Source organism: Astyanax mexicanus, chromosome 18 (genome assembly GCF_023375975.1).
Source record: "Astyanax mexicanus isolate ESR-SI-001 chromosome 18, AstMex3_surface, whole genome shotgun sequence".
NCBI classification, from domain to species: Eukaryota; Metazoa; Chordata; class Actinopteri; order Characiformes; family Acestrorhamphidae; genus Astyanax; species Astyanax mexicanus.
Window position 1 is genome coordinate 43136221 of NC_064425.1, and position 12946 is coordinate 43149166.

A 12946-nucleotide genomic window follows, 5' to 3' on the forward strand; every position below is an offset into this window, starting at 1 on the left:
AAACGTCCCTCAGAGCCGCAGGAACCCCCTCGTAAGACTCCTGCTCTTTGTTGAGGCGAGGGGGGTGGATATGAATGCTTCATTTGCATAATGTAAATGCCCGTGAATTAAATCTGAGTATGTAAATGAGGCCACAGCGAGAGTCCGTCCCACACTTTTTTCTGCTTTCTTTCAAACCCCGAGCTTTCCGCTGCGCTCGCTCTCTCTCTCTTTACACTCGCGCGCTTTCCTTCTACTCCAGCAGCAGCTGCAGTAAAACACTGTTCCTTTACCAAACTCTTATTTAAAGTTATTTTACAGCTTTTCTATTGGTTTATTCATATTAATAATATTACACACACTTACAGGCGCTCGCTGAAATGTATAATACAGGTTGTTAAAGTCCAATTTAGATTAGATAGATTTTTAGTTTGTTACATCATTTAAACACACAAATTGTCATTTACAACGTATTAAAATAAACTTTGTGAATTAAACTTGTTTTATGTTGACTTTCACTAAAATTTAAGAAGGTTTTATGTCTCTGCTGTAAAGTTGCTGTGTTTGAGATACAAGTTTTTTATAGGACTCACTGACTCATTTATTTATAGAGATGATAGATGAATAGATGGATGGATGGATGGATGGATGGATATTTGGATGGATGGATGGATGTTTGGATGTTTGGATGGATGGTTGGATGGATGGATGGATGAATGGATAGATGGTTGGAGGGATGGATAGATGGTTGGATGGATGGATGGATGGATGGATGGATGGATGGTTGGTTGGATGGATGGATGGATGGATGGATGAATGGATAGATGGTTGGAGGGATGGATAGATGGTTGGATGGATGGATGGATGAATGGATAGATGGTTGGAGGGATGGATGGATGGATGGATAGATGGATGGATGGATGGATGGATATATGGATGGATGAATGGATAGATGGTTGGAGGGATGGATAGATGGTTGGATGGGTGGATGGTTGGTTGGATGGATGGTTGGTTGGTTGGATGGAGGAAGGCTGGATGGGTCATGTTTTTTTGTACAGTATACATTTTTACATACAGGTGTATAACCTTGTATCTCCGTTTTTGTTGTTTTTCCCTTTTTAACATAAGAAAAATCTGACAGTTGCTCCATAGTGTATTAGAATTTAATAATGAATACATATGCTTACATTGACTTATTCTTTTTTCTTTCTTTACATATATATATATATATAGATATAGAGATACACACAGAGACATAAATAGATAGATAGCTGTCAAACAATATATGTATATATACCGAAGACACACTGTTAACATTTTTTAAACAAATGGTGGCAGAAAAGGTGCCAAAAAATCTGTGAAAAAGATATTTTTTACAGTAATTTCTTGCAATAATTATTTTTTAACACTGTAGATAAACATACACAGTAATTGTATATATAGAATATATATCTGTATATTAAATGTATATAAAATGTATTCAGTTTTTTTCACAGTACAAATTACAAACAAAGGTATTAGGACACCTTAAAAAGTTTGGACACAGAACGTAAGTAGCATTATAGCGCTGAAACTGGCACTCATCAGGACCGCCCCAGAAAAGGAAGAGCGAAAGCATCCTCTGTTGTACCGGATAAGATTATTAAGAGTATTTTAGTTTGTTTAACATTTTTAAGTTACTACATGATTCCTTATGTGTTCCTTCACTTCACTATTCATTTACCATGTAGGAAAAACCTGAAGTTCACTGCCAAATTCACACACACTCACACACACACACACACACACACACACACACATAACCGCACAGAACAAATAATTCATTAGCATCTTAATGCGGCGGCTGAAAAGGGGTGTGGCTGGGAAAAGCAGGCGGGGAGGAGGAGGCGGGGTCAAAGGTCCGCTGCTCCTCTGGCCCTCATGAGGAGCTGTCAGTCAAATCTGACTGGGGGTCACTTCAGGGGCCACAGACAACAAAGATGGCCGACAATGCGTCTGGCTGCGCTTCCTTAACTACACTTCCTCCTTACGAACGCACCATTAAGCAGCTGTCAGTCAGCACGGCCACGTGCACCAGAGAGAGAGAGAGAGAGAGAGAGAGTGTGTGTGTGTGTGTGTGTGTGTGTGTGTGTGTGTGTGTGTGTGTGTGTGTGTGTGTGTGTGTGTGAGTGTGTGTGTGTGTGTGTGTGTGTGTGTGTGCGCGTGTGTATGGTATAAAGTCTCTGAGAACAACAAGAAGAAAATATATTTTATTGTGAGTATGAGATGTGTGCTCTATATATTATAGAACTATTTTAAGCGCCCTAATTTTTTTCATTTGTGGCTGTTTTCTTTTTTTATTCTAATTTATACACTTTTTAAAACATTTTAAACCATTTTCTTTTATTGATACTTATTATTTATTATTTCTTATATTTCTTCTTCTATTTTTTTTTTTTTACATTCTCGTCCTGTTTGTTTATTTACTTTTCCCCTTCATGTGGCCCTGTGTGCTCCTTCCATATTTCCTCCTTAGTGTTTTCACCTGTTTATTTGTAGCCCCGCCCCCTCGTTACCTGTCCCCAAGTGTTTCCTGTTTCCTGTCTACTTCTGTGTGTATATATTTATTTATTTATATATCGTTGTATATAGTTATTAAGTACTTGCATTTGCGTCTGCTCTCCTCGCTTCCTTGCTTGGCACACCCTGATATTATTTCTTTATTCTCATATTTATATATTATTTATATAATTAGTGCAGTTTATTCACATTTCTTTTGTTTCTCGTTTGTTTTACAGGTAAACCCATCATGATCATCACTGAGTACATGGAGAACGGATCTCTGGATGCTTTTCTCAGAGTGGGTTTAATTCTACTGTAAATAGAATTGATTTATCTCTATACTCTAAATTAGGAAGGTGCTTTCAGTGGTTTATATAAAATGTTTGGATTGATTTACTTTTACTCTGAATGTATTTAACCTAACTGCTCCCACATTTATGGTGAAACGGAAAACTGTCTGAACACGAAAGCGATATAAACATCCATTTTTCTACATTGCAAAAATGAAAAAAAAAGATTTTATTTTTCAATTCTGTTAGTGAAAGGCTATTATTTGTTTATAAATATTTTAATAATCGATTTTAATCGATTTAAACAATTAGGTGTTGCAGACATATATTAATTATTTTTAAACAAAACGTGGTCAGGGTTGATTTATTTTAAAGTTTGTTAATCATTAATATAATAAAAAATACCTCGTATATGGCAAGCTCTTATTATTAAGGAAACATATTGAGAGGAATTTTTTTAATTTATTTTAATTTGTGAAACATTTGTATGTGTAAGAATGAGAGCTTTCATAATTATATTTATTATTATGACACATTTTTGTAAATTCTTGACCAATACGAGCAGAAGTCAGAACAGCAAACTTAAACCTGTTGCTTGAGAATATAAAATAAAAGTCAGTGTAATTAATTATCTAAAAAAATGTAAATAAGTAAAGTAGTTAATAATGTAATTACATTGTAATACATTATTTACTATAAATATCTGCATGCTTGTGCTGAGTTATAGTTCTGGTTGTATTTATTCTCTGATTGATTTGTGGCTGTTTGGTGTTGCAGAAGAACGACGGGCGCTTCACGGTTATTCAGCTGGTTGGTATTCTGCGCGGCATCGCTTCCGGCATGAAGTACCTGTCAGACATGAGTTACGTCCACCGAGACCTGGCAGCACGGAACATCCTGGTGAACAGTAACCTGGTGTGTAAAGTGTCTGATTTTGGCATGTCCAGAGTGCTGCAGGACGAGCCGGAGGGGGCGTACACCACCAGGGTAAGAGTAAGAGACAGAGAGACAAATATCAAATATATTCTTCTGTATTTTACATTTAAAAAGTTTAAAATGTGAAACTCGTATATTATATAGACGTATTAAACACAGAGTGATCTATTTTAAGCCTTTATTTCTTTTATTGTTGATGATTATGAAGCTTACAGCCAATGAAAACCCAAAAATCAGTGTCTCAGAAAATTAGAATATTATATAAGACTAATTGGTACTTTTGGCAGTGTGGGCAGTGTGCCAAGTCCTGCTGGAAAATGAAATCCACATCATAGTTTCTACAATCAGCGATGCTTAAGAAAGCCATGTCTTCTGCTGGTGTTGATCCACTATATCAAGTCTAAAGTCAGTGCAAAAACATCGTACCTCTGCTGAAAACAACTTTTAATGGAGATGCAGATTTCATTTTCCAGCAGGACTTGGCACACTGCCCACACTGCAGTGTACAAAAGTACCAATTGGTCTTATGTAATATTCAAATTTTCTGAGACGCAGATTTTTGGGTTTTCATTGGCTGTAAGCTTCATAATCATCAACAATAAAAGTAAAATAAACTCTTAAAATAGATCACTCTGTGTGTTTAATACACCTATATAATACAGGAGTTTCACATTTTGAACTGAATTACTGAAATAAAGTAACAATGGTTTTCAATGATTTTTACATTTTTTGAGATGCACCTGTATATTGTACTGAAATTACCCTAATTATACTGAATTTAAGATGAGAATCTGAGAGTGTGCTCAGCCCTGTATATTTAGATGTGCTGTAGGTGGTAACACACTGCTGTCAATCACAGGGGGGAAAGATTCCCATTCGCTGGACAGCCCCAGAAGCCATCGCCTACAGGAAGTTCACCTCCGCCAGCGACGTGTGGAGTTACGGCATCGTCATGTGGGAGGTGATGTCTTACGGCGAGCGGCCGTACTGGGATATGAGTAACCAGGATGTAAGTGCAACAGCCTGAAATTCACTTTAGTAGATATAAATCAGTTTATTTGTATTATTATTATTATTATTATTATTATTATTATTATTATTATTATTATATATCATAAAACAGGGAGGTTTCTTTACCTTTTTCCACTGTGTGACCCCCCTCTTTACAACACAAATGCATCACTGCTTTTTTTTCCAAATATGAGAATTATATTTATATAATTTGACACTTGCATACACAGCTCTGGAAAAAAAATAGGAGACACCTTCAGTTTCTGAATCAGTTTCTTTGTTTTTGATATTTATAGGTTTGTGTTTGAGTAAAATGAACATTGTTGTTTTATTCTATAAACTACAGACAACATTTCTCCCAAATTCCAAATAAAAATATTGTCATTTAGAGCATTTATTTACAGAAAATGAGAAATGGCTGAAATAACAAAAAAGATGCAGAGCTTTCAGACCTCAAATAATACAAAGAAAACAAGTTCATATTCATAAAGATTTAAGAGTTCAGAAATCAATATTTGGTGGAATAATCCTGGTTTTTAATCACAGTTTTTTTTCATGCATCTTGGCATCATGTTCTCCTCCACCAGTCTTACACACTGCTTTTGGATAACTTTATGCTGCTTTACTCCTGGTGCAAAAATTCAAGCAGTTCAGTTTGGTGGTTTGATGGTTTGTGATCATCCATCTTCCTCTTGATTATATTCCAGAGGTTTTCAATTTGCTAAAATCAAAGAAACTCATAAATTTTAAGTGCTCTCTTTTTTTCCAGAGCTGTTATTTCTGTTCTACATTGAGTCTTAAATCTTCCTGTGAGGCACTTTGAATTGCCTTTTTGTATAAAAAAAGATGCTATACAAATAAACTTGTCTTGCCAATTGTCTTATTTTTTAAAGACCAGTTCATTAACTGAACTAAATATCTTAATCTTCCTGTGCTGGGTGTTGTTGTGTAGGTGATAAAGGCGATAGAGGAGGGGTACCGGTTGCCCCCGCCGATGGAGTGTCCCGTGGCGCTGCACCAGCTGATGCTGGAGTGCTGGCTGAGAGAGCGCAGCGAGAGACCCAAGTTCAGCCAGATCGTCAACATGCTGGATAAACTGATCCGTAACCCCGCATCACTGAAGAGAACCGGAGGAGAGAGCAGCAGGTAACGCACACACACACACACACACACACACACACATATATATATACACACCCTTACAGTACCACACACTGTAACTTCCATTAAAATACTGAACTGTCTCATTTGACCACAGTTGTGTTTTTTTTGTTGTTTTTTTTTTAGAAAAGCTTTACTGAAGGCTTATAAAATTTTTACTATCGTATTTTTTGCACTATAAGGTGCATTTATCATCTTTTTATTTTCCCAAAAATCATCAGTGCACTTTATAATCTGGTGCTCCTTTTGTATAAATTCCACCAATCAGGTATTAAGGAGCAGTAAAGCTACTCTGCTGAAGTACAGAGTTATACAGGAGTTTCAGTTTAGTTCTCCAGCACTGAGACTCGAGACTGGAGCAGTATTAGCATTAGCCGCTAACTGCGCAAAGCACTAGCTCTTTCGCTGTTCAGAGGCAAGTATTATCGGCCTGTAGACAGCTGCTTATCCCGGCTAGCACTGCTGGAGCAGCATTAGCATTAACAAACACTCAGGGTTTCTCTGAGTAGGACTGTCGGGTGGCATTATTCGCTAATTAGTGGAAATTAGTGGAAATATTAAAATCTAAGCTTATTGTAAATAAACGGAAGCACTTTACTCACCCAAATTAAAATTGTTTTAGGAGAGAAATCTGTGTGTAGATTAAAATCCAGCGCTCATTTGATTTTAAAAGAGCTTTAAAATGTTTTACAGACAAACAAAAATTACAGTTTTGTTTACTTAACTTAGTTTAAGCCACCTAGTGGTAAGACCTGCTGAATTAGAAGGAAAACACGGCGATACCCTTGTTCCTTACTAGTGTCGCATAATGCGCCTTATAATCTGGTGCGCCTTATTAATGAAAATGGACCAGAAAATAGACGTTTATTAAAAGTGCACTTAAAAATCTGGTGCGGCTTATAGTGCAAAAAATTCGGTATACACAATATGATACATTTACATAATAGATTTATGTTTTTTTTTTACACACAGTAATCTAACACTACCCGGCTAGCATTTCAGAGTTTATTCATGGTTAAAGAAACACTGAAACATTGAATCTTATATAAACCCTCTCAACTAGAGTGGGGTGGTATCTTTAGTAAGCAACAGTTGCTATTATTGGATACACATGTGGGCAGTGCATAAATAAATCAATTCAAAAATAACAGATTTCCAGAATGACCTGTATCACTTTTTTCACAGATCCCACCCATCCATGTTAAGCCACACCCCCTCTATAGAGCCACCCCCTTCACTTGGTTCAGTGGAAGAGTGGCTGAAAACTGTCGGCCTGGAGAAATACAGAGAAAACTTCATCACAGCCGGACACAGCAACCTGGAGAGCATCATACACATGAATCAGGAGTGAGTGTGGTTAAACAGACTATTTTCACACTTTGCACCTGCATTGTTTAAATAGCAATAGTGCTTGTGAATATATCAATGCTGATGGGCATGGTGGTCTGGAAGTGAAGTGTGTTCAGCTCAGTTTCTTGTGTGTTGCTATCATGGCAACGGAAAACACATTGGCACCACTACCTGATTAAAACCCTGACAACAGTCAAGAGTCCGACATTCATTGTCCGTTCATTGTTATCTTGGCAAAACAGGAGCATTATGTGCACTCAACCTACATAAACCTCCAATTGTTAGACACAAAAGAGTTTAACATCAACAATAAACACAATTCAAAGTAAAATAACATTGCTGTTCCCTTAAATGAGCAGTTTGCACACCTTCACAGTGTGAACGCTCAGGTCATTTTCTTTTGCTGAGAAGCACAGAAGCGCTGCACCGTTAGAATAGCAATCTGCCAAAGTCACAGCGCACCTGTCTCTTAAAGGGAATGATAAGCAAGTGATATTTTGATTAGTTTATTTCACATTATCCCCAAAACACACCCATGATTAATTAAGACAATTAGTATATGCCTTTTAAAGCATTTCGATTCGCACAAGGTGTACTTTTCCCGTCATTACGATAGCAAAGACACACTGACACGCCCTAAATCAAGCTGCACGATGCATGGTTGACGGCTCGCCGATAAAATGCTAAAATAGTGCGAGCATTACTGTATCTTATCCCACATTTTAACCCAATCAGCGTCAAACTGTAGCTGACATTATGTCAACCTAGCAACAGTTGCTAAGGACTTGTATCAGTGACTTGTGTTTAAAAACTCCAGCAGCACTGCTGCATCTGATCCGCTCGTACCATCAGCACAACACACAGTAACACCTCATACACCACCGCCATGCACAGTATATTAATATATCTAACACATTTTATTGAACTGTCTTTTACAGAGATTTTGCCAAACTCGGAATCTCATCCTCTGCTCATCAGAAGAAGCTTCTGAGTGGTCTTCAGGAAATCCAGGCTGGAATCCAGCAAATACAGAGCAGAAAGGTTCCTGTCTGATCTCCGTACTGACACGAACGATCTTATGAGGATTATGAAGAGGAATATAATAATTTATGCACTTTAATTTGATACGGACTGTAGGAGACAGTGGAATATAGTGGCACTTTTTATGGACTAGCTTGCATCGCCTACCGGAGAGGGACATTTCCATGCCTGTGGTCCTCGTGGTCTTCCTAGGTGGATAAGCGTGGCTATAATGTGGCCTGTTGCTCTGAATAAAGGCTGAATTATGAATCTCGTAAGACTTTTGATGCATTCTGATGGAGATTCAGGATTTTCTTGAGTTTTATCTCAATCTACTCTTGGCTCTGGAGTCTGCAAGGTGGGACTTGTCTTGGACTGCAAATGTATTTCCTATTTCCTTTTTTCTGTCCAATTATATCCCCATACATGTTTTTAAATCTTCACTGTTGGAGTCTTGGAGTTGGAAAGCCACCAAGCAAACTACAAGTTCACACAGCAGTGCCAACTGCCTGGATCTACCTACATCCTCCATGGCCTGGAAGACGCCCAAATTTAACCAAACCAATTGATACCATTGCAGAATTGGGGATAATCCATTGGGATTCCAATTGTCTTGGACACCCAAGACACTCAAGACAAGGCCAACAATGGCTTTCAAACTGGGATTCCAACTCAAGTCCCTGCAATAAGTCTGTTATTTGTAATGGGAAGCATTAACTTAACTTCGCCCCCTTCAGGTCACCTCCAGTATGGCACTATTTTAAAAAATCAATCTGGATATCTTCTCTGTTCATCTGCTCCCTCAACCTCACAAATTCAAGCATCATCCTCTACTGGAACTTCATCTTTTCTCAGGATTCATTGCATTAAATGTTAAACAGACACGTTTAACTGACTTTTGATCTCATAGACAATGAGCTATTCTGTTGTGAAGATCCTCACTGGACTAAGAGGAACTGTTCTCCTAATAGAAGTGCCATATACAGATCATGGGACGCAACAGGACAGGTGAATACAGGTATGTTCTACTATTAAGTGGCTTAATAGTTTTGTTTATTCTACAGACAGTACCAATCAAATGTTTAGAATCACTCCCTTTCTTTCAATGCTTTTGAAAAATTAGCACACTAAAGCTATCTTTAATAAACTCCTGAAGACAGAGCTCTTCAAAGATCACTAACTCTCCTAACACCTCTAACTAACTACCCTATCTTCTACTACCAGATCAGGAGAATCTCTCACTATCTTTAATAAACTCCTGAAGACAGAGCTCTTCAAAGATCACTAACTCTCCTAACACCCCTAACTAACTACCTTCTACTAACAGATCAGGAGAATCTCTCACTATCTTTAATAAACTCCTGAAGACAGAGCTCTTGAAAGAGCTCTTACTCTCCTAACACCTCTAACTAACTACCTTCTACTACCAGATCAGGAGAATCTCTCACTATCTTTAATAAACTCCTGAAGACAGAGCTCTTCAAAGATCACTAACTCTCCTAACACCCCTAACTAACTACCTTCTACTAACAGATCAGGAGAATCTCTCACTATCTTTAATAAACTCCTGAAGACAGAGCTCTTCAAAGAGCTCTTACTCTCCTAACACCTCTAACTAACTACCTTCTACTACCAGATCAGGAGAATCTCTCACTATCTTTAATAAACTCCTGAAGACAGAGCTCTTCAAAGAGCTCTTACTCTCCTAACACCTCTAACTAACTACCTTCTACTACCAGATCAGGAGAATCTCTCACTATCTTTAATAAACTCCTGAAGACAGAGCTCTTCAAAGAGCACTTACTCTCCTAACACCTCTAACTAACTACCTTCTACTACCAGATCAGGAGAATCTCTCACTATCTTTAATAAACTCCTGAAGACAGAGCTCTTCAAAGAGCACCTACTCTCCTAACACCTCTAACACACTAACTACTTCTAACCTCATTTCCTTCTTCCCCTCCTTCACTCCTCTATCCCATTATTTCCCTTCAACCTCCTTTAAGCCCTGTCTAAAGGTGTTTTACCTTTAACTTCTATTATTTTTGTACTTCACTATTGTAAGTCGCTTTGGACAAAAGCGTCTGCCAAATGTAATGTAATGTAAAACTATGAATGAACACATTTGGACAGTTTTAAACACATAAAAAATGTATACAAAAAATTAATTAATTTTCTTCTATTTTCTTGTTGCCTCTCTTTACAGCAACATCTTTAACGATAAATAATATGGATTCCCAGAAGCTCGGCTCAGTTCATCAGTGAGACTGCAGTGAGATGTTCTGAGAAATGCTCAACATTACCATGACCATCACCACCATTACTGTTCACTGAGTAGGGCTGGTTTTCCAAACACATAATAAGGTTAAAAAAAGAAAGTCAACAGTGCAAATCAGTTAAGAATTAAGACTTTTGGTTATTATTACACTAGACCTGGTTTTAGTGTATCATGCACGACTGAACAACTATGCATGATTATCCTCCATTCTTCACCCCAGGGCCCTCATTCATCACAATATGAGCAGATGCCTCTGAGTTTCCCCTTCTGAAGTCTCCATTGCTCCACCAGCCTCTCGCGTTTAGTAGAGGCTGTACGTGTGGCGTGACCCAAAAAAACTCACACAAAAAAAGAGACCCGAAAGTGAATTTAAGAGTTTTTCTTTTAAGAAATTGAGGAGGAATATGACAACTACATGTATAAAAGTTAGTACAGTAAAATTAAGTATCAAAACTGCCCAAAATAGAGAAGGCCACAAAATTAAATATTTCACTTCTCTGCATTCAGAGTACATTAGTAAGAAACTCTCTTTGTCTCTTTTTTCCACAGTATAAAATATGAGTACAATGAGTTTTTTTTATGTATTTATTTTTTTATAAACTGTCCGTGACCCGCCCAGAATCGACCCACATTTGTAAGAAATGTTGGCAGTATTAAAAATCAGAGAAACTGATCATTTTAAAATGGTCTCCTAAGCTGTAATTGTAATTGGGATGTAGTGTATGGAAATGCTCCTTTACTATGTGTTTGGAAAACTGATCCACACATAAATTCGTAAATCATTTTATTTGTTTGTCGGTCTGTTCTATATTTTAGAAACCCATTTGCCTTAATCAGACCCAGACCCAGATTAGGCCCAGTCCTCCAGTCCTGGATTAGGACTGTTCATTTCATTTCAAATATACAGGGGTTGAACAATGAAACTGAAACACCTGTCATCATTTTAGTGTGGGAGGTTTCATTGCTAAATTGGAGCAGCCTGGTGTTCAATTTTTATTAATTGCACATTGCAGCAGTAAGAGCTGTAAGAGTGTGAAGGTTCAATTAGCAGGGTAAGAGCAAATATAATAATATTGCTCAAAATATTTCAATGCACACTATAACATTATGGGTGACATACCAGAGTTCAAAAGAGGACAAATTGTTGGTGCACGTCTTGCTGGAACATCTGTGACCAAGACAGCAAGTCTTTGTGATGCATCAAGAGCCACGGTATCCAGGGTAATGTCAGCAGCATACCACCAAGAAGGACCAACCACATCCAACAGGATTAACTGTGGATGCTGTAAGAGGAAGCTGTCTGAAAGGGATGTTCGGGTGTTAACCCGGATTGTATCCAAAAAACATAAAACCACGGCTGATCAAATCACGCAGAATTCAATGTGCACCTCAACTCTCCTGTTTCCACCAGAACTGTCCGTCACCACAATCAATTATTGTGCTCTTCAGTTTCATTCTCCAACCCCTGTACATCTTTTCCTAATCTGTGAGACAGATCTGTGAGGGACATTTAATAGATTTGTGTGTTTCAGAAAAGAACCTTTTGGTTTCTATATGTACATAAAGCAGTGTTGTTTTCCTATAAGATGAAGATAATTTGTACAATGAAAACGAAAAGTCTGTTTTATTCATATGCAAAAGTAATAACTGAAAACTGAATGTATTATATAATAAATATGGTATTTTTCTTTTAAAAGGGACACTGAACATAACACAGCATAATGCAATAATAACACGTTTTAGGTGCACTCTTATAATACGTCATTTGTTTCTCTAGCTTGAATTCTTCTTTCTCTTCAATTTTTTTTTTCATTTTTGATGAATTTAGGTACATGTAACTTATGAGTTTTATTTATGAAATTTTGTATCTAGTTTGTAAAATAAAGATGAAAATAAAGACGCTGTGTGGATTACTGGAAATGGATACACTTTTAAAAGTCCAAAAGTCTTGGTTTAACTCAAATTTTATTCATTTTGTTTTAGTTTGGTGTTGCTCATAAAGAATAGTTTGGGGCAGTATATCACATTATTTAAGTGTATTTTTGTGATAAATAGTGGTTTCAATTGATAAATAAAAAAATATCAGATTAATCACACTTAATCTTTCTAAGATTAAAACTTCTAGAGCTTTTATAGTGGATATTTAAATATGAATAAAACAATTAATATAACATGTAAAATGCAACAAATTTTTTAATTAGTGGTGTCAATTAAAATACTAGTATTTACTTGTATGTTTGGCTGTGAGCAGTGAATTCTGCACATATTGCGCTTTTAGTGTGTAAACAGCATGGAGCAGCAGAGACAGTGTTTCTTCATATTCGTTTCTTCAATATTTCTTCAATTTGGCTAATATATCAGATAAACTGCAGCTAATTAG

At 37.0% G+C, this 12946-nt stretch overlaps 1 protein-coding gene across 1 annotated transcript in view; it reads left to right on the forward strand.

Annotated features, from left to right (window-relative positions):
- Positions 1-10892, forward strand: part of epha4l (eph receptor A4, like) — a 61184-nt gene extending 50292 nt beyond the window's left edge. Inside the window, exons 12-18 of the mRNA XM_022670395.2 lie at positions 2757-2818; positions 3588-3797; positions 4606-4755; positions 5710-5903; positions 7104-7265; positions 8207-9306; positions 10495-10892. Coding sequence (XP_022526116.2) covers positions 2757-2818; positions 3588-3797; positions 4606-4755; positions 5710-5903; positions 7104-7265; positions 8207-8321 — 893 coding nt within the window. The 3' untranslated portion in view covers positions 8322-9306; positions 10495-10892. The remainder of the gene's footprint in view (positions 1-2756; positions 2819-3587; positions 3798-4605; positions 4756-5709; positions 5904-7103; positions 7266-8206; positions 9307-10494) is intronic.
- Positions 10893-12946: the final 2054 nt, after the last annotated feature.